Source organism: Giraffa tippelskirchi, chromosome 1 (genome assembly GCF_054371585.1).
Source record: "Giraffa tippelskirchi isolate mGirTip1 chromosome 1, T2T-mGirTip1v1.2.pri, whole genome shotgun sequence".
Taxonomy (NCBI): Eukaryota; Metazoa; Chordata; class Mammalia; order Artiodactyla; family Giraffidae; genus Giraffa; species Giraffa tippelskirchi.
In genome coordinates, this window is record NC_137275.1 from 107700201 (window position 1) to 107722803 (window position 22603).

General features: G+C 36.4%; 1 protein-coding gene across 5 annotated transcripts in view; it reads left to right on the forward strand.

Moving 5' to 3' along the window:
• The window catches only part of LOC145506114 (N(6)-adenosine-methyltransferase non-catalytic subunit METTL14), a 50384-nt gene that overhangs the window by 6998 nt on the left and 20783 nt on the right, over positions 1–22603 (forward strand). For 3 of the 5 annotated variants that reach the window (XM_081489995.1, XM_081489984.1, XM_081489973.1), the window contains exons 6-10: positions 11192–11282; positions 12677–12818; positions 16985–17077; positions 19274–19390; positions 20778–20988. In XM_081489995.1, coding sequence (XP_081346121.1) covers positions 11192–11282; positions 12677–12818; positions 16985–17077; positions 19274–19390; positions 20778–20988 — 654 coding nt within the window. Of the gene's footprint in view, positions 1–11191; positions 11283–12676; positions 12819–16984; positions 17078–19273; positions 19391–19684; positions 21090–22603 lie in introns of those variants that run through there. The other 2 variants (XR_014053556.1, XM_081490009.1) reach the window with 2 other exon arrangements.

Consider the following 22603-nt stretch of genomic DNA (forward strand, 5'->3'; position numbering starts at 1 on the left):
CTTTTTCCTGGCATGGCTGTAATTCATAGTACTTCTTGTACACTGTCTTTTTCCATCAAGCAGTGTTGCTTTTTTCCTTTTTCCTTCCTTTCCTTCATTTTGTTTCTGTGATTATCCCTCATTTTTATTTTGCCTTTATTTATTCCTTCTTTGATGCTCTTCCTTTCTTTAGGTAAATCTGATTTTTTGACCTATGTCATTTTCCTTTCCTCTAAGAATTTTTTTTTTTAACGTTTCTTGCAAGATAGGCCTACTAGCAACAAATTCCCTCAGTTTTTGTTTCTCTGAGAAAGTCTTTATTTCTCCTTTACTTTTGAAAGATTAATTTTGTAAAGTACAGAATTCTGGATTGGTGTTTTCTTTCTTTCAATACTTTAAATATTTTACTTCACTCTCTTTTTGCTTGCTTTTTTCTGAGAAGTTGGATATAATTCTTAACTTTGTTCCACAGTAGGTTTTTTTTTTTTTTTCCTGGTTTCTTTCAGGACTTTTATTTTCTATAGCTTGAAAATGATATGTGTAGGTATAGTTGAGTTTTTCTCTTTTTTGATATGTATCCTGTTTGGTACTCTCTGAGCTTCCTATATTTGGGGTTTGATGTCTGACATTAATTTGTGAAATTTTTAGTCATTATTTGTTTATTTTTGACTTCCTCAGATCTTAGTTGTGGCATGTGAGCTCACTGTTGTGGCTTAGTAGTTGTGGTACATGGACTTAGTTGTCATGCCGCATGTGGGGTCTTAGTTCCCCAATCAGGTATCGAACCGCCATCCCCTGCATTGCAAGGTGGATTCTTAATGCCTGGACCACCAGAGAAGTCCCCCCAGTTATTATTGATTCAGATATTTCTTCTGTTCCTCTGGTTTTTCTCTTCGTCTGATGTTTCCATTACACCTTTTGTAGTTATCTTATGTTCCTTGGATAGTCTGACTTTTTTCCCCCCAGTTTTTGTTCTATTTACTTTTCAGTTTTTGAGATTTCTGTTGAGATATCCTCAAGCTCAGATTCTTTCCTCAGCTGTGTTCGGTCTACCAGTATGCTCCTCAGAGGCAGTATCCCTGCATTTTTAAAACAGCTTGATTAAGATAATTCATGTACTATACAATTCACCCATTTAAAGAATATAATTTTTTAAAGTATCTACAGGTTTGTGCAACCATCACCACCATCTAATTTTAGACCTTTTTTTAAAATTGAGGTATAGTTTGACTTACAATCTTATATAAGTTTTAGGTGTACAAATAGTGGTTCACAATTTTTAAAGTTTATACTTTATTTATAGCTAATATAAAATATTGTCTATATTCTCTCTGCTGAACATTATGCTTGTAACTTATTCATTACATATATAGAAATTTGTATTTTATAATCCCTGCCCCCGTTTTGCTCTCCTTCTTCTATCCCCACTGGTAACCACTAATTTGTTTTCTGAGTCTGTTTCTTTTTGTTATATTCACTAGGTTGCTCTTTATTTTTTAGATTTCACATATGAGTGATAATATATGGCATTTGTCTTTCTGACTTATTTCACTAAGCATAATATCCTCCATGTTGTTGCAAATAGTGAAAGATACAATCACTTTTTATGGCTGAGGAGTACTCCATTGTATATGTGTATGTACCATATCTTTATCCTTTCACATGTTGATGGGCGCTTAGGTTGCCTCCATATCTTGGCTATTGTAAATAATGCTTCTGAGAACATCGGTGCCTGTGTCTTTTTGAATTAGTGTTTTTGTTTTTTTCATATACATACCCAGGAGTGGAATTTCTGTATTCATATAGTTACTTCTATTTTTAGTTTTTTGGAAAAACAGTATGATAGTTCCCTACTGTTTTCCACAGTTGCTACATACATTCCTACCAACAATATTACACATCCTTAGAACATTTTTATCTCCCCTAAAGAAACTCAGTACTCAATCATTAGCAGTCAGTTTCCATTCCTTCTCACACAGTTGCCGCCCCCCCCCCCAACCAGGCTTAAATAACCATTCATTGACTCATTATCAGTTTGCCTATTCTAGACATTTCATATAATTGGACTCATACAATGTGATTTTGTGACTGGGCTTTTTTCACGTAACATAGTGTTTTCAGTGGCCATTGATGTTAGCAGCGTGTAGAAGTATTTCCATTGTAAGTATATACCACATTTTGTTTATTCATTTGAATTGTTTCCACTTTCTGACTTGACAACTCTCCTGCTGTGAATATTCATGTAGAGTTTTTGTGTGAATGCATGCTCTCATTTCTCTTGGGTGTATACCTGGGAGAGAATTACTGGGTCATGTGATAGTTCTACATTTAACTTTTTGAGGAACTGCAAATCTGTTTTTCAGAGCAGCTGTACTGTATATATTTTTACTAACAACATGTGAGGGTTCCAACAGTATTTCAGGTATCATTGACACTTTCTATTATCTGTCTTTATAGTTATAGCTATACTAGTGAATATGAAGTAGTATTTCATGTGGTTTTGATCTGCATTTCCCTAGTGACTAATGATATTAAAAATCTTTTCCTATGCTTATTTTTCCATTTAAATACCTATTTTGGAGAAATGTCTAAAAGCTTTTTTTTTAGATATTTGACTTTTTATTATTTTATTGTAAGAGTTCTTTATATATTCTCAGTGTATGTATTCTCTTTATATATTCTCCTTTATCAGATGTATGATTTGCAAATATTTTCTCCCATTCTATGGGTTGTCTCTTCACTTTTTTGATGGCACCCTTTGCCACACAAAAATTTTATTTTGATGTAATCCAATATACTTTTTCTTTTTTTGCTTGTAAGCAACATGTGGAAACTGATTTTAATGTTTTCATGGTCACAATTTAGATGTAGCACAAAAAGTTATAATAAGGGTGAGATAAGCCAATTACAGAATGACAAAAATGCACGCACTTAAAGAGGTACTTAAAATATCAGTAGTACATATATAAATACATACACTTTTATGAGCTACCTAAAATAGTGATTCTCACAGAAGAAGAGAATACAGCAGTGGTTGTCAGAGGCTGGAGAGAGAGGAAAATGAGAAGTTGTTGTGCAGTTGGCATAAAGTTTCAGTTATGCAAGATAAATTAATTCTGTAGATCTTGATGATCAGTCGCTCAGTTATGTCTGACTCTGTGACTCCATGGACCACAGCGTGCAAGGCTTCCCTGTCCTTCACTGTCTCCTGGAATTTGCTCAAACTCATGTCCATTGACTTGGTACTGCCATCCAACTGTCTCAACCTCTGCCACCCCTTTCTCCTCCTGCCGTCAGTTTTCCCAGCATCACTTTTCCGGTGAGTCAGCTCTTTGCATCAGGTGGCCAGAGTATTAAGAGCTTCAGCTTTACCATCAGTCCTTCCAATGAATATTCAGGATTAATTTCCTTTAGGATTAACTGGTTTGATCTCCCTGCTGTCCAAGGGATCTCAAGAGTCTTTTTCATCACCACATTTTGGAAGCATCAGATCTTCAGCGCTCAGCCTTTAATAGTGCAACTCTCATAGCTCTCCCTACGTGACTGCTGGAAAAACCATGACTATACGGACCTTTGTCAGCAAAGTGATATCTCTGCTTTTTAATACGCTGTCTAGGTTTGTAATAGTTTACAGCCCAGAAAATAAAGTCTATCACTCTTTACATTTTTTTCCCCATCTATTTGCCATGAAGTGATGGGGCCAGATGCCATTATTGTAATTTTTTGAATGTTGAGTTTTAAGTCAGCTTTTTCACTCTCCTCTTTGACCTTCTTCAAGAGACTCTTTAGTTCCTCTTTGCTTTCTGCCATTGGAGTGGTATCATCTGCATATCTGAGGTTATTGATATTTCTCCCAGCAATCTTGATTCCAGCTTGTGCTTCAGCCAGCTCCTCATTTCCCATGATGTACTCTGTATATAAGTTAAATAAGCAGGATGACAATATACAGCCTTGACGTACGCATTTTGCAGTTTGGAACCAGTCTGTTATGCCATATCCTGTTCTAAATGTTGCTTCTTGACCTGCATTCAGGTTTCTCGGGAAGACAGGTAAGGTGGTCTGGTAGTCCCATCTCTTGAAGACTTTTCCCCAGTTTCTTGTGATCCACACAGTTGAAGGCTTTAGTGTAGTCAATGAAGCAGAAGTAGAGGTTTTTCTGAAATTCCCTTGTTTTTTCTATGATCCAAAGGATGTTGGCAATGTGATCTCTGGTTCCTCTGCCTTTCCTAAATACAGCTTGTACATTGAGAAATCTGAAACTTCTCGATTCGTGTACTGCTGAAGCCTAGCTTGAAGGATTTTGAGCATTACCTTGCTAGTATATGAAATGAGTGTAATTGTGTGATAGTTTGAACATTCTTTGGCATTGCCCTTCTTTGAGATTGGAATGAAAATGATCTTTTCCAGTCCTGTGGCCACTCCTGAGTTTTCCAAATTTGCTGGCATATCATCTTTTAGAATTTGAAATAGCTCAACTGGAATTCCATCACCTCCACTAGCTTTGCTCATATTAATGCTTCCTAAGGCCCACTTGACTTCATACTCCAAGAGGTCTGTCTCTATGTGAGAGATCACACCATCATGGTTACCCGGGTCATTAAGACCTTTTTTGTAAAGTTCTTCAGTGTATTTTTACCACTTCTTTTTATATCTCTTCTGCTTCTGTTCTTTATTGTGCCCATCTTTGCATGAAGTGTTCCCTTGGTATCTCTAATTTTCTTGAAGAGATCTCTCGTCTTTCCCATTCTATTGTTTTCCTCTATTTCTTTGCATTGATCACTTAGGAATGCTTTCTTATCTCTCCTTGCTATTGTTTGGGACTCTGCATTCAGATGGATATATCTTTCCTTTTCTCCTTTGCCTTTCACTTCTTTTCTCAACTATTTGTAAAGCCTCCTCAGACAATCATTTTGCCTTGTTTTATTTCTTTTTCTTGGGGATGATTTTGGTCACTGCCTCCTATACAATGCTATGAACCCGATCCATAGTTCTTCAGGCACACTCTTATCAGATCTAATCCCTTGAATCGATTTGTCACTTCCAGTGTATAATCATAATGAATTTGATTTGGGTCTTACCTGAATGGCCTAGTGGTTTTCCATACGTGCTTCAGTTTAAGTCTGAATTTTGCAATAAGGAGTTCATGATCTGAGCCACAGTCAGCTCCTGGTCTTGTTTTTGCTCACTGTCTAGAGCTTCTCCATCTTTGGCTGTAAAGAGCTCTCCATCTTCTCCATCTGGTGATGTCCATGCGTAGAGTTGTCTCTTGTGTTGTTGGAAGAGGGTGTTTGTTATGACCAGTATGTTCTCTTGGCAAAATCTGTTAGCCTTTGCCCTGCTTCATTTTGTACTCCAAGGCCAAACTTGCCTGTTACTCCAGTTATCTCTTGACTTCCTACTTTGCATTCCAGGCCCCTATGATGAAAAGAGTCCATAGATCTGCTGTATAGCAAATTGTCTATTCTCAGCAATACTGCTGACCATAGTCAACAATACTTCAAAAAATTTAAGAGGGTATATTTTATCTTACTTAAAAATGCTTGTTGAGTCGCCAAGTTGTGTCTGACTCTTTGTGACCCCATGGACTGCAACACACCAGGCTTTGCTGTCCCTCACCCTCTCCCAGAGTTTGCCCAAGTCATGTCCATGGAATTAGTGATGCCATCCAACCATCATCCTCTGTTGCCCTCTTCTCCTGCTTTTAATCTTTCCCAGCATCAGGGTCTTTTCTAATGAGTTGGCTCTTTGCATCAGGTGACCAAAGGATTGGAACTACAGCTTTAGCATCAGTCCTTCCAAAGAGTGTTCATGGTTGATTTCCTTAAAGATTTGATTTAGTGTGATCTCCTTGCTTTCCAAGGGACTCTCAAGAGTCTTCTCTAGCACCAATTCAAAAGCATCACTTCTTTGGTGCTCAGCCTTCTTTATGGCCCAACTTTCACATCCGTACATGACTACTGGAAAGATCATAGCTTTGATTGACTATACGGACCTTTGTTGGCCAAGTGATGTCTTTGATTTTTAACACACTGTCTAGATTTGCCTTAGCTTTCCTGCCAAGAAGCCATCATCTTCCTTTCCTGCCCAGAAGCAGTTGTCTTCTAATTTTATGGCTGCAGTCACTGTCCGTGGTCATTTTAAAGCCCAAGAAGAGAAAATTTGTCACTGCTTTCCCCTTTTCCCCTTCTCTTTGCCCTGAAGTGATGGGAACAGATGCCATGATCTTGGTTTTTTTAATATTAAGTTTTAAGCCAGCTTTTTCACTCTCCTCTTTCACCCTCATCAAGAGGCTCTTTAGTTCCTCTTCATGCTCTACCATTAGAGTGGTATCATCTGCATATCTGAAGTTGTTGATATTTCTCCTGGCAATCTTGATTCCAGCTTGTAACTCATCCAGCCTAGTATTTCCAATGATGTACTTTGTGTATAAGTTAAATAAACAGGGTTGACAATACCAGGCTTGTCCTACTCCTTTCTCAATCCTGAACCAGTCAGTTGTTCCCTCTGGGGTTCTAACTGTTGCTTCTTGACCTGCATACAGGTTTCTGAGGAGACAGGTAATATGGTCTGATATTCTCATCTCTTCAGCCTGCCACAGTTTGTTATGATCCACACAGTCAAAAGCTTTAGTGTAGTCAGTGAGACAGAGGTGGATGTTTTTCTGGAATTCCCTTGCTTGCTCTGTGATCCAGTGAAGGTTGGCAATGTGATCTCTGGTTCCTCTGCCTTTTCTGAATGCAGTTTGCTTGAACTTCTGGAAGTTCTTGGTTCACGTAATGCTGAAGCCTGCCTTGGAGGGTTTTGAACATAACCTTACTAGCATGGGAGATGAGCGCAGTTGTCCGTTGGTTTGAACATTCTTCAGTACTATCTTTCTTGGGAGTTGCGATGAGGATTTACCTTTTCTGGTCCTGTGATCACTGCTGGATTTTCCAAATTTGCTGACTTATTGCACTTAAAGTGCAGTGCTTTAATAGCATCGTCTTTTAGGATTTTAAATAGCTCTGCTGGAATTTCATCACCTCCACTAGCATTATTGGTCTTAGTGCTTCCTAAGACCCACTTGACTTCATACTCCAGGATGTCTGACTCTGAATGAGAGACTACACCATCATGGTTATCCAGGTCATTAAGATCTTTTTTGTACAATTCTTCTGTGTATTTTTTCCATCGCTTGATCTCTTCTGCTTCAATTAGGTCTTTACTGTTTCTGTCCTTTATTGTGCCCATCTTTGGATGAAATGTTCCTTTGATATTTCCAATCTTCTTGAAGAGATCTCTAGCCTTACACTTTCTGTTGTTTTCCTCTATTTCTTTGTACTGTTCATTGAAGAAGACCTTCTGGTCTCTTGCTATTTTCTGGAACTCTGCATTTTGTTGGGTGAACCTTTCTATTTCACCCTTTCATTTTGCTTCTCTTCTTTCCTCAGCTATTTGTAAAGCTTCCTCAGGCAACCACTTGTCTCTTGCATTTTTTTTCGTTGGGATGGTGTTGTTTGCTGCCTCCTGTACAGTATTATGGACCTCTGTCCATAGTTCTTCAGGCACTCTGTTCACTGGATCTGATCATTTGAGTCTATTTGTCACCTCCACTGATATTCATAGGGAATTTAGATTTAAGTCTTATCTGACTGGCCTAGTAGTTTTCCCCACTTTCTTTAGTTTAGGCTTGAATTTTGCTATGAGGAGGTGATGATCTGAGCCACAGTCAGCTCCAGGTCTTGTTTTTGTTGACTCTGTACAGCATCTTCATCTTCAGCTATGAAGAATGTAATCAATCTGGTTTCAGTATTTACTATTCTGGTGATATCCATGTGTAAAGTCATCTCTTGTGTTGTTGTGAAAGCTTGTTTGCTATGACAAGAGTATTTTCTTGGCAAAATTCTGTCAGCCATTGCCCTCCTTCATTTTGTACTCCAAGGCCAAACTTGCCTGTTATTCCAGGTATCTCTTGAGTTCCTACTTTGCATTCCAGTCCCTTATGATGAATCAGTTCAGTTCAGTCAGTCAGTCGTGTCTGACTCTTTGCGACCCCATGGACTGCAGCACACCAAACTCCCCTGTTCTTCACCAACTCCTGGAGCTTGCTCAAACTCATGTCCATTGAGTCAGTGATGCCATCCAACCATCTCATCCTCTGTTGTGCACTTTTCCTCCCACCTTCAATCTTTCTCAGCATCAGGGTCTTTTCCAGTGAGTCAGTTCTTCACATCAGGTGGCCAAAGTATTGGAGTTTCAGCTTCAGCATCAGTCCTTCCAATGAATATTCACGACTGATTTCCTTTAGGATGGACTGGTTGGATCTCCTTGCAGTCTGAGGGACTCTCAAGAGTCTTCTCCAGCACCACAGTTTAATAGCATCAATCCTTCGGCACTCGGCTTTCTTTATGATGAATAGGACATCTTTTTTTGGTGTTCTAGGAAGTCTTCTGTTGAGCGCCGAAGAATTGATGCTTTTGAACTGTGGTGTTGGAGAAGACTCTTGAGAGTCCCTTGGACTGCAAGGAGGTCCAACCAGTCCATCCTAAAGGAGATCAGTCCTGGGTGTTCATTGGAAGGACTGATGTTGAAGCTGAAACTCCAATCCTTTGGCCACCTGATGTGAAGAGTTGACTCATTGGAAAAGACCCTAATGTTGGGAAGGATTGGGGGCAGGAGGAGAAGGGGATGACAGAGGATGAGATGGTTGGATGGCATCACCAACTTGATGGACATGGGTTTAGGTAAACTCCGGGAGTTGGTGATGGCCAAGGAGGCCTGGTGTGCTGCTTGCGATTCATGGGGTCGCAAAGAATCGGACACGACTGAGCGACTGAACTGAACTGAACTGAGCCATACAGCAAATTCCCGTTGGCTATCTATTTTACATATGGTAATGTAAGTTTCCATGTTACTCTTTCCATACATCTCCCCCTCTCTTCCCCTCTCCCCATGTCCATAAGACTTCTGTGTTTCTGCATTGCTGCCCTATAAATAAATTCTTCAGTACCATTTTTCCGGATTCTGTATATATGTGTTAGAATATGATATTAATCTTTCTCTTTCTGACTGACTTCACTCTGTATAATAGGGTCTAGATTCATCCATCTCATCAGAACTGACTCAAATGCATTCCTTTTTATGGCTGAGTATATGTAGCACAAATTATTTATCCATTCATCTGTTGATGGACATCTAGGTTGCTTCCCTTAGGGATTCTTGTCCACAGTAGTAGGTCCAATGATTATCTGAATTAATTTCACCCATTCCCATTCATTTTAATTCATGGATTCCTAAGATGTTGATGTTTACTCTTGCCATCTCCTGCTTGACCATGTCTAATTTACCTTGATTCATGAATCTAACATTCCAGGTTCCTATGCAGTGCTATTCTTTAAAACACCCAATTTTACTTACATCCCAGACACATCCACAACTGAGTATTGTTTCCGCTTTGGCCCAGCCGCTTCATTCTTTCTGGAGCTATTAGTAGCTGTAATCCGCTCTTCCCTAGTAGCATATTGGACACCTTCCAAACTGAGCGGCTCATCTTTCAGTGTCACATCTTTTTGCCTTTTTATACAGTTCGTGGAGTTCTCAAGGCTCGTATACTGCAGTGGTTTGCCATTCTCTCCTCCAGTGGATCATGTTTTGTCAGAACCCTCCACTATGACTCGCCTGTCTTGGGTGGCCCTTCACAGCATGGCTCATAGCTTCATTGAGTTATGCAAGCCCATTAGCTGAGACACGGCAGTGATCTGTGAAGGGGTCTTACTGCACGTACACACACCAAAACCAGAGGAACACAAAGAAACTTCTGAAGGTTATTAATATGTCTCATCTTGATTGTGGTTATGGTTTCACAGCTATATGCATATGTTAAAACTCACCGGATTGCATCCATTAAATATAAGTTTAATGTATAAGGTTTTTGTTTATCAATTATACTTCAATAAAGCTTTTTTTTTTTAAGGTTATAAGTAATATGGCCAAATTTCATTATTGTCCTTTCTGCTTTTAAGACGTTTATTTCTCCAAGGCAAAGAAAATGTACTTAGGAAACTATTATGGATTGAGAAAAAATTGTACCTCTGTTTTGTAGATGATTGAGAGCTGACTCTACTGTGATTGAAACCCGAATATAATAAAATCTTCAAACTTGTTTCATTTGAAATTTGATCTGTAACCACTGATTAAGGACGCTTTACAAAATCTTTCATTTTTTTAATCTTTGATTAAAAATCATATCATATTTGAAAATGGACTTGTTTTTTAAGATGATTATGATTCTTGTAAGGAAGAGGGATAAAGTAAAATAAGATCTTTTAGGAATCTTTGATATTCAAAGCCCTACTTACAGTTGTTTAAACAGGCATTATGCTGTTTTACCTAAAATCTCTCTGAGGTTCAAAGATTTAAATATTTTTGAGGACATGGAAACAATAAAGCTCCTGCTTTTAACCTTTCTGGGACTTGGAGGTGTTTTTGAAGATCCTGAGCTTGAAAATATATATGAAGATTTGGTTTATAATATATGGAGATGTGAGATCTTTAAAACTATAAATACTGATGTAGGATATGTTTTTAGAGAAAATGACTTGTCTTGGAGTTGGTAGTACAATGAGATAAGTAATCAGAGTGAGTGAGGTGAGAGCTCATCGACTAATAGGGACTCATTATCTTTCTGCCTAGATTTGTTCTGGGATAGTGTCCATAATTTAAGCCATTTAAGATCGTCAGTAGTAAGGATAAGAAATCTTCATGTTCTCTGCGTTGGATAACTGTCAAACTAAGGGAAAACTGAACAGTCATTAGATCTTTGGGAGAGTTGTTTTTTTGTTTTTTGTTTTCTTTTTAGTAAAAAAAAAAAAAAGGAAAAAAGCATGAACAAAAAAAAAAAAAAAAATTCTTTTCCTGAGAACAGAATGTCTAAACTTGATACTTTAAGCAGATTATTTAATATAATAAGTTTGAAAAATTAAATGGTTACTTGACTTAAATCATCTGGCCTATAAAACACCTGGGTGTTTGCCTACATGTGAAATTAGGGTCATTAGGTATAAAATGTGTATATGAAGTATTTAAAAATACTCAAAACTAACTTTTTTACAAACGATGTGAGAATGATAAGTTGGTTGTGTCTTGTTTTATTTTCCTGAGCAGGCTCATTACCTTTGAATTCACTGATACTCAATTGTATTGAAATTTGAAATTTACTATTTTTCCTCCCCAGGTTTGGCCGACAGATTTGAAGAATACCCTAAACTGCGGGAGCTCATTAGACTGAAGGATGAGTTAATAGCTAAATCTAACACTCCTCCTATGTAAGTGGGGTTTTTTGTTCCCAACTCAGGCTTAAAATATTAGTCTTTTTGTCATGTAACCTTTCTGAAGTTTGAAAAAAATTCAGCATCTTTGAAAGGTTAACACACTCTTTCTTCTTTAGTGAAATGTATTAGTTTGAAACTCTGGTATGGAGTACACAGTAGGTTGTCATTTTATTTGTTTTCAGTTTACTAGATAATTTAGAGTGTCTTTAAGTATTTTTTCTTAGAAAATCTTATTTGTTGTTTTCTTAACTATCTTTAAATGTTTTTAAATATCTTTTCTTCTCAAAAATTACTTATTGAAGAAAGTTAGAAAACTTAAGAGAGAGAAAATAAGAAAATGAAAGTTAATTATAACTTGGCAGCTAGGGATACTATTCTTAACATTTTGGAATACAAAAATTCATTTTAACCTTTGGTAACAGAATGTTTCCCTCAAAAATGTGTATAATCCTTAAAACTGGAGACTCTTTAGCTTACTTTGAACATTTTATACATTTAACAGTTTGCTAAAATATATGCTATTAACGATTAGAAAAACCACAGATAACTGAGTTTGTGGAAAAAAATTTTAACAGGCTAATATCATATTCAGAAATATTTTATGTTTAAAGTATCGTATGCATGCATGCATGCTAAGTTGCTTCAGTTGTGTCCAACTCTTTGCGACCCTATGGACTGTAGCCCTGCAGGCTTCTCTGTCCATGGGATTCTGTGGGCAAGAATACTGGAGTGGGTTGCCATGCCCTCCTCCAGGGGATCTTCCCGACTCAGGGATTGAACCTGGGTCTTCTGCATTGCAGGTGAATTCTTAACCGCTGAGCCACCTGGAAGCCCCAAAGTGTTTTATATTTATATTTGAAATACCTTCGTACTGTGTAGAAATAACCATTAAATAAAGACTAGTAGTAATTTATGCTAAGTGGCTGGAAAAGACTGTTAATATAAACACTATTGCTAACAAACAAACTAGCAAAAGAAAATTATGTCTATCTTTAGAAGCTTTTTTAGACAGAAGAATTTAAAACAATTTTTCTGAAGGACAATTGCAGGAAAAATAATGTAATATTCCTCGAAGTATTATGATGATAATGGAAAGGGACTCAGACACTCACGTCTGAGTATGGATTTTCAGTATAAAAATGAGAGAGATTTATACTCAGGATGTTCCTGTGGAATCATGGTTTTGCTTTGCAGTACGATTCTATCCATGTTCTCAGGAAGAACGGTGGTAGATAGTTTTACTGTCTATACTGAGGAGAGAGATTCCTCCATAAAAAGGTATTCAATTATTAGCTCATGATGACTTTGAAATAGTATTAGGAAATATTTAAGAAACTTTTTTTCATTACCATCTGTAATCTCTTACTTTTTATGCTTTAATCAAATAGGTATTTACAAGCAGATATAGAAGCTTTTGACATCAGAGAACTGACACCCAAATTTGATGTGATTCTTCTTGAACCACCTTTAGAAGAATATTATAGAGAGACCGGCATCACTGCTAATGAAAAATGCTGGACTTGGGATGATGTATGATGAAACTTTCTACATTGTAACGAATTATTTATTTTTCAAATGAATATATCTTTATTTGATCAGAGAGTAATATTATAAATACTGTTTTAGGAATTATAAATATAGATTTATAGTATATATTATGGCTGAAGATCTAAGGTACAGTAACAAATATTATAATATCTTTGGTGTTTCTTTTTGAGGCAGAAGTTGAGCAGGGAATAAGTTAAGTTGTCTTAAAATTCCAATCTTAGAGTCCTTGGATGTATAGCGAGAAATAAGTCTAAAAACAGATTGAATGGTTGATAGCTTTCTGTATTTGGTTAGTTTCAGTGAATGTCAGAGTATTCACACACACATATATATTAGCATAATTTTTACTCTTTAAAGAACTTACAGTCTAATAGATTTAAAGAATATATAATCTCAGTCTTATATAATTGCAGTAAAGTTCTGTTTTCCTAAATAAAAGTAAACAAACTGATAGCCTCAGTGAGTTACGTAAAGTAATCTGTTTTTACCGGTCAGTAACAAAAATAGCAAATATATATTTATCGAGTACCACTCTGTACTAGGCAACTAGGTACTGGAGATTCAAAGGTGAATGAGACTTAGTATTTGGCCTTAAGGAGCACATAGTTGAATGGGATAAGCAATAACCTAAATAGATAATTGCAGTGTCATTTTGTTAGTTCAGTAATAGAGGAGTGCATAAGGTGATCTGAAAAAAAACCTGACCAAGTTGAGGAAGCTGGGGGACATAAAGAGGACGTGACACATGAACAAATTAGCCAGAATTGGCCAGCTGAGAATGGGCTGGGCTAGGAATTCCAAGCTGAAGGAACAGTAAGAGCAGGAGGCAAAGAGATGAGAATGGAGGTCTTGTATGTATGTTGATTGTGTTAAATCACAGATGGAGACTGTCTAGAGATGCTATCTTCTTAGAAGCTTGGACTTTTATCCTGAAGGCACTAAGGAATCTTTGAAGGGCTTTAACCAGTTTAGTAAAATGGTCTAATTAGTGTGTGGAGAAGGATGGTCCAGAGAAAATGAAGACTGGAGAGGGAACAGCAGTTAGAGGACTGTTGCAGTAGTCCGGTTAGGAGATGAAGGATCCCTGAATTAGGCTGATGGTAGTTAAGGATAGAAAGGTGATAAATTCAGTAATGTTTTGTAGGTATGTCTGGTGAGATCTAGTGATTGGGATGAGGGAAAGAGGTAAGGATGCTTGAAAGTTTGAGTCTTAGGATAAATGGGTTCGGTTACCACCAGCTGAGAGTCAGTTTAAGAAGAGGAGCAGGATTAGAGGGATTAGGATTATGCTGAATGTGTTGATTAGAGGTGTATGAGAGACATTCACGTGGAGGTTGTAATAGGAGTATGCAACTTAACAGAAAGATCTGGCCATCTCAAAAGATAGATTTTAAAGGGTTAGCATATTAAACCTGTAAGAATAAATGAATGTGTCTTGAAATAGCATCTCAATTAGGATACAATGTGAATTTACAGTAAAGCCTCAGGAAACTTATATTTAAGAGGCACATAGAAAAGATGTGAAAAGAAAGGGTCACAGATGAATGAGGTGAATCAAGACAGTTTGAATGTCATGGAAGCCAAGGAATTAGAGCGCTTCCCTAATTGAGGAGGAGCATGTGATCAAAAGCATTGAACACAGAAGAGAGGCAGGGAGGGCAGTGAACTGAGACTGTGAACTGATGCTTCACAGGAGACTGCTCTGAGTCCTCGCACATCCCCTTCTGAGTTCATAGTCGTTACTGTTGTTAGTATTACTTACTCTTCAAGATATAACTTCAGTTTTTCTTCCTTGAAGCTTTCCTATCAGCTTCAATACCTCTGTCACATTTATTTACATTTTTATTTTATTTTACAAGTTTTTCCTCTCCTCTGATAAGTATAATCTGTGTTTATTGTTGAAACACAGAAATATATAGTATCCCCAAAACTTAAGGTTAAAGATGTAGTACTATTTATATTTAGGGCTGAGAGGTTTTCCAGATAGGTTGCACAAGTTAATATTCATTCTGATAGTGTTTAAGAAATATCTGTTTTTCCTCATCAAAATTCATATAGAAAATAATCTTTTAGGCAAAAGAAAATTGAAAAATTAATCTTATTATGTCTATGATTAGTAGTTAGGTTGAACTTTATTTTCTCTGGCCCATCTCTAAGATTTGGTCAGTGAAATCCAAGAGTTTAAATTTTATATGATAAACTAATAGAGTTTTTGTAATAAAGAAATTCCATTTTATATGCATATTGAAAAGTTTTGTCTGGAGCCCTAGGAACTCTAAGCTCTTAACCTTTATGTAGTAATAACCTAAAGAAAGTGCCAGTAGCTAAATATAAATAAAAGAAGTGTTTGAGTTTCTCAGATATTCTTTTTCATGTTAGAGTCAGTAGAGGTCAGTGTGTTTTAGTTAAGAATATAAGCACTTACTTAAAATACCAATATTTAGTATTTATAATTGTAACATCAAGAGTTATTTCCTTAATGTTCTTCGCTGTGTGCCATCACTTACCTTAGCTATGCCATGTATAAATGTGTATAGGAATATATGTGTGTGTCTGTGCATATTAATGTTTATTCATATTATGAGAATATTAGATTAGGCGTTATGTCAAGACAAAGTTGGAAGTGTAAAACTGAATAGGTTTATGCCTATTGTGATTTATTTCCACTATCACCCTCAAATAATGTTTTCTTACCTAGATAAGTTATAGGTGACATGGTTATGATGCACTCAGGTAAAAGTTAAGGAACTTCCCTTGTAGTCCAGTGGTTAAGACTCTGCGCTTCCTCTGTGGGGAATGTGGGTTCCATCCTTGGTTGGGAAAGTTCCACATGCCCGTGAGGTGTGATCAAAGAAAAAAATAAAGGAAAAAAAATTTTTTTTAAGTTAAAATTTTCTTAATACATGTAACTAATAGGTATTAGCTTGAGCCATGGTCTGTGGAACTTGTTAGCTGTATGTAATAGGAAGCAGTAGAATAAGAATACCACATAAAATGATTGCTTTTGTAGTCATTTATACACATTTATGGTCCCCAAATTTAGAGATTTAATTATTAAAGAACTTTTTTTTTAATTGACATACTCAACACATACAAAGCCAACAATTATAGCCTATTTTTTTTTTACATTTCAGACCTAAAGTGATCATTACAATGAAATGTGTATATTGATTTATTTTATTTAGAACTATTCTACTGGAAACCATGTCCTCCACAAACATTTGTGGTTATGTTTTATTTTAGGTTTGCCCCTAACTTTGGGGTAATTTAATCCCTTTTCTTTTCAGTTTCTTTTTCTGTAAATGGTAACAGGTTGCTCTAAACCTATACCTTATAAAATTCCGTAATTCTATAAATATGGTTTCCTATAAACTTTTCATACGGAATCAAGTGTGTCTATGTGCATGTGTTCATCTGTGTTGTATTAATACAGGAAAAAAAAACCCATAAGAACAAGTTTTAAGGATAAAATTTATTTTCCATTGTATTTCCTAATGAAAATTAGTACATTTAAAGAGCACATATACTATAAGTGGAGAAGGCAATGGCACCCCACTCCAGTACTCTTGCCTGGATAATCCCATGGACGGAGGAGCCTGGTAGGCTGCAGTCCATGGGGTCGCTGAAAGTTGGACACGACTGAGCGACTTCACTTGCACTTTTCCCTTTCATGCATTGGAGAAGGAAATGGCAACCCACTCCAGTGTTCTTGCCTGGAGAATCCCAGGGACGGGGGAGCCTGGTGGGCTTCCATCTGTGGGGTCGCACAGGGTCGGACACGACTGAAGCGACTTAGCAGCAGCATACTATAAGTGAAAAGGAAAGTGAAGTCGCTCAGTCATGTCCGACTTTTTGCGACCCCATGGACTGTAGCCTACCAGGCTCCTCCATCCGTGGGATTTTCCAAGCAAGGGTACTGGAGTGGGTTGCCATTTCCTTTTCCAGGGAATCTTCCTGACCCAAGGATCAAACCCAGGTCTCCCACATTGCAGGCAGACGCTTTACCATCTGAGCCACCAGGGAAGCATATATTATAAAAATATAAACATATACTATAAGTCCTGATAAGTCTCAGTGCTTGTTCTTTTGGATTTAGAATAGATGGGAAACAAGATACTTCAATGCAGTACTGTTTTGGTTTCTTCCAGATTATGAAGTTAGAAATTGATGAGATTGCAGCACCTCGATCATTTATTTTTCTCTGGTGTGGTTCTGGGGAAGGATTGGACCTTGGAAGAGTGGTAAGATGGTGTTTTTTTAAAATTCATAAGAAACAAATAACAGTATGTTGTATAAGAAATTTGAAGATTAATGTTAAATTGTTCTTGATTTCTTAAATAGTACTCAAATATTCAGAAAGAAAAACTGTTTTAAAAAGAATATGTAAAAATTTTTTTAAATTAAAAAAAATAAAAAGAATATGTGAAAGACATTACCCCTTAGTTAACTAGCTTTCAGGATGAAAAATCAAACTACGATTTACTACAACTGCAGGAAGAGAACAGTTTAGAGATTTGAAACTGAATTGCAGCTCAAAAACAGGCAACTTACTGTTATGTACTGTCCGTTATTAGTAGCTAAAATGTATTTTTCTGAGTAGCCTAAACTCATGAATTCTAAATGGAAGCCGAATCGAGTTGGATAAATAACACAGCGTCTAGAACACAGAGTTTGAAGGGATGAATGAGAGTGAGAAAGAAGTTTATCATCTCAATTTATTTTAGGTACCTTATGTTTATCATATTCAGAACTTTTTTGTTTTTTTGGTTGGGGTATTTTGAATTCCTAAATGGAAACAAAATACTAAAAGCTTTTTTTTAAATACTGGTAGCTTTGTGGCTAGTTTTGGTCTCAGATCTGCTGTCCAGCAGTGAAACTTTGGGTAAAGAGGTATTTACTCTCGTGTGTTTCAGTTTCCTCACTTGTTATTGGATAATATTTACATTTTTAGGACATATTATTAATACTTGATATACTACCAAGATCTCATTTAATCCTGGTAATTTTAGGAGGTGTCCATTTGACAGGTGAAGAATTTAAGTAGGATTATATTGCTATAAATTTGTGCTCAAATCCTGAAATTCTGTAGTTGCTTTGTATTTTTTGTATAAATAGCAAGTTTGAGATTATTGGATCACATCATTGCTTCCGTCATTTATTAACTCCATGGTAAGACTACAACTGTATACTGGGAATCTGTTTTATTGCTGGCATCTCCCTAAGATGCTGTAAAAAAATCTAAGAAAATAGAAACACACCACAAGTTTTTATAGGTATATTGGTATATTTTATAGGTATATTACCCTTTTTAGATCAAATGTCTAGCTTTGGGCTTTTCTCCTACCCCTCAAATTAGCTTGAAATTGATTATCTTATTTGTTTATGCAGCAGTTTATCATACTAGTGAAAGCAGATTTTGGCCCAAAATAATTACAAAAAATAATTCAGCATGAGAAATACTCATGAGCTTGTGCTAAGTTGATTAGGGCATGTTGGATTTAGGCCCTTGTGATACTTCATGACTATCCAGTGCTAAACAAATATTTGGCAACAGGAACAGATAGTGATGATGATTTTTGAGATTTTAAGTTAAAAATCTAAGTTCCATTTTGAGGTGTATCTCAGTTTATACAATGAAAAGTACATATGTTTTATGCTCCACTGTGTCTTTATTTGTACTTGATCATAGTGCCAACAATATTAGCACTACACAATTTACTTAATTCCTCCTACTTTGCTCTTAGTCAGTTAGGAGTAAGGATCATATTTTACTCATGTTTTTAATCCCAGCAGCTAGCCAACACCCACATATGGTAGGGCTCAAAATGCTACTCTGGGTACTCACTTAGCTGGTATTTGTTATATATTCATATATAACAGATTCTAAGAGACTGAGATTCAAATCTCTCTATTGTCTAGGTTACATAAAGCTGAAAATAAAGTTCTATAAAGAAATATACAAACAACTGTTAAGTCTTTGGCTTTTTGAGGTTTAGTATTAAATATATAAAAATAACATTTTACAAGACTCATTTGAAAGGAAGTTACTGATTAGAACTTCTCAACAGTTTTTAGCTTTATCAGAGGATAGAAAATTGAAGTAGCAAGAACAGTTTACCTCTTGAATTATTTTTTGATTAAAGAGGGGCTGATTGTTCTCTTATTTAAAGCTCACTTTCTATTGATGACAGTGGAAGGTAGTATTAAAGAATTGGAGTATTATATAGTCTTTTCCATGTTTTGATGTTATATGTTTATATGATGGCTATATATTTAAAGACAAGTATTTCTTTTTTTCTTTTTCTTTAGTAATACAAAATTACTATGACATCTTGGAATTTAGTGTCTCAAACCTCTGGAAAGTTTTTAATGCTGGTTGGTTAAGTATTGTTTATTTCTTTTAGCTAAGGATTTTTTTAAAATTCTCTTATTTCTAGTGTTTACGCAAGTGGGGTTACAGAAGATGTGAAGATATTTGTTGGATTAAAACCAATAAAAACAATCCTGGGAAGACTAAGACTTTAGATCCAAAGGCTGTCTTCCAGAGAACAAAGGTATTGTCTTTACTGTTTTCTTTTCTATATTTTAATTATTTTCTCTCAAGCTTTTCCAAATGAGTCAGTGCTGTTTAATTCATTTTGGTGGAAAGGTTCTCTGAGACTTGCACAAATGGCATTGAGCATTAAAGTAATACAGCCAAGTTCATTTTAAAAATTTTATTCACTCAGAGAAGCCTGTGCTGTGCTGGAGAAGGTAATATGTATTCCCGTATATCCTAAACTACTGTAATTCTCAGTCAGATATGGGCTTTTGGTACTTCTGACCCCCATATTTTTTCCTTTCTCTAGACTCAGAAAAAAGAAATGGCAGCAAGACTCATAGCTGGCCAGCTGAGATGACTATTTCTCTCCTCTTCCCTTCCTTTTTCTGGGCTTCCCTGATAGCTTGGTCGGTAAACAATCCGCCTGTAATGCAGGAGACCCCATTTGGATTCCTGGGTTGGGAAGATCCCCTGGAGAAGGGATAGGCTACCCAGTCCAGTATTCTTGGGCTTCTCTGGTGGCTCAACAGGTGGTAAAGAATCCACCTGCAATGCCGGAAACGTGGGTTCGATCCCTGAGTTGGGAAGATCCCCTGAAGAAGGGAAAGGCTACCCACTCCAGTATTGTGGCTGTTCCATGGACTGAGCGACTTTCACTTTCCCTTTTTTTCTACATAAGTACCTGAACAAGAACCCCTGAGAACCTCTGATTCGTAGGACTGCCCTCTAGTTATCAGGGTTTAACAGTTTGTCCTCCAGTCTTTCACTCTTCTGGGAGCTTCGGGGGGAGGGTCTTTTTGAAATCTTTCTTGGGCTAGAAATTCTTTTTGAAGGGAATCCAAGCCATCCTTACTATGATTGGTTCATGGAGTCAAGTGAGATTAAATTTATTTAAACTATACCCTGTTGTCCAGATTAAATAGAGGTCAAGAAATAAACAACAAAAAAGGAAATTGTTTGACTTTCACATTTATGTATGTTGAGTATTTTAAGTTTGTATCCTTGTTTAAAGTCTTCTCTCCACTTGAAAAGGCTTACACCTTGTGTGTAGATTTGTTCTTGTATCATGTGAGGCCCAATATAACATCAGATTCTGGAGTCAAGTGCCATGTTTCCATAACTTCTGGAAACAAGTTACTGTCAAGAGTTGCAGAGGAAAAGACCCCACAGTCATTGACTCAGTTATCTAAAATGTGACGGCCCTGAGTTTAATGTCTAGCTTCCCTGCCAATCTTCGAAGGTCCAGAGATCCAGGTTTTTCCTATTGTGTTTTTGCCCATAGAACTATATCCCGAAGATTCAGAGAAATGAGTATTATTTTGGAATTTGAAATGTAAAATGTTGTTCAATATGACTGTTTATGAAAAGAGATTAATTGGCCTGTTTTTATTGTTACTTAGGAACACTGCCTTATGGGGATCAAAGGAACTGTTAAGCGTAGCACAGATGGGGACTTCATTCATGCTAATGTTGACATTGACTTGATTATCACAGAAGAACCTGAAATTGGCAATATAGAAAAGCCTGTAGAAATCTTTCATATAATTGAACATTTTTGTCTTGGTAGAAGACGCCTTCATCTGTTTGGAAGAGATAGTACAATTCGACCAGGTAAGAACTCGGGGTGAGGGGGGAAATGTTAATAGTTCCTTGAGATATAGATGTTAAGAAAGAGTACACAGTGCTTTGTAAAATAAAATGCTTATGACACATTTGACCCCTCTTCTTGCTGTATTTCAAGTATACTAAGCTCAGTCTTGTCTCAGTACTCTTTCATGGTCCTCTTTCCTATCATTCTGGTCCTGACAGAACTTTTCTCATAACACTGTCTAAATTAGCCAGCTTCACACTACTATCCATTCCTCCCACCACTCTTTCCCTCATAGCACCTATTATTATCTGAATTATAGAATCATTGGGGCATGTTTATAGTCAGTCTCTTTAGCATTGCATTCTCATGGAAAGCGAAGACTGTCTTATTTTCTTCTTTGGACCCAGCATTTAGGTTATTAAGTAAATACTGTGTTGAAGAAATGCATAATGGACATTGGTCCTGTCTAAAACGTCTGTAAGACATTTGGTCCACACCAGAAGGTTCTTGATATTTTGGCCCTGTCCAAAATCATTAGGCAGGGACCAGATTTGCTCAGGTTTCAAGGACCTTTTGGCGTGAACAAAATGTCTTACTTTTTAGATAGCACTAAATGTCTGCTAACCAAATGATCCTGTAGAAAATAAACATACATTTGTGAAATATATGATATATCTCAGCTTTATTAGTATTTGGCTTGTCTCCTTACATATACCATGATACTGTTTTATCAAAACTTGAACTTTTTTACTGAATCTGTATCATCTGAATTTACAGTTTTGAAAAAAATGAGTAGATAGTTAAGCTGTTACAGACTGGAATTTTCTTTCAGAGGGCACGGCTTTTGTTTACAAAGTATTGTTGAATTAATTATACATTGTTTCTTTTACTTCTTGGAAAATATTAAAGTTACTTTTAAGGACATTGCATCATTCCATCACAGTATGTAAAACCAACATGTTTGGTTTTACCCTGCTAGAAATGTTGTTTAAAGCTGAAAGGAGCCAGGATCTTATTTGTTTTAAGTAGTCTACATTTTATACAAAGTAAAAGTTGAAGAAGGTACAGTGGAATAATTGGCCTTCAAAGTACCTAAGAATTTAGAAGAAACTCTGATGTTCATTCTAAAAAAAGTAATCCTTACAGTTGCGGTAGGTAGGTATAATGGGGTCCGTCCTCCCTACCTCCACCCTGGATTCGTCAGCTATTCTCGTGGGTGTGCTTCAGTGAACACTCTTAGAAATATCTTCGTTTGTAGAAACTAGTCTTGAATTTCATAAAGTTCTATAAAATGATAAAGAGAAAAATGAAAGTACATTCTCTTTACAAAGAAATATTTTGTGTGTGAAATGTTTTTTTCTGTGGCTTAGGTTTAGAGGAAGTGTTTTCTGTATTTAAAAGTTAAATGGTTTTTCTCCTGGCAGTTTGTTATTCAGAAATGCGTTGCCTAAGTTATCATTGCTCATTGCTTTTTGTCTTAATATTGTGGTCAAATAATCTGTATCATAAAATATCACTAATTTGTAATTTGCTTTGACCGAATTTTGATGAGTTTCCAATTCAGATGAAAGTCTGATTGAAAATAATGTAAATTTGTTGTTGTTGGTTGTAGTATTTGTTGTATGCTGTTTCTGT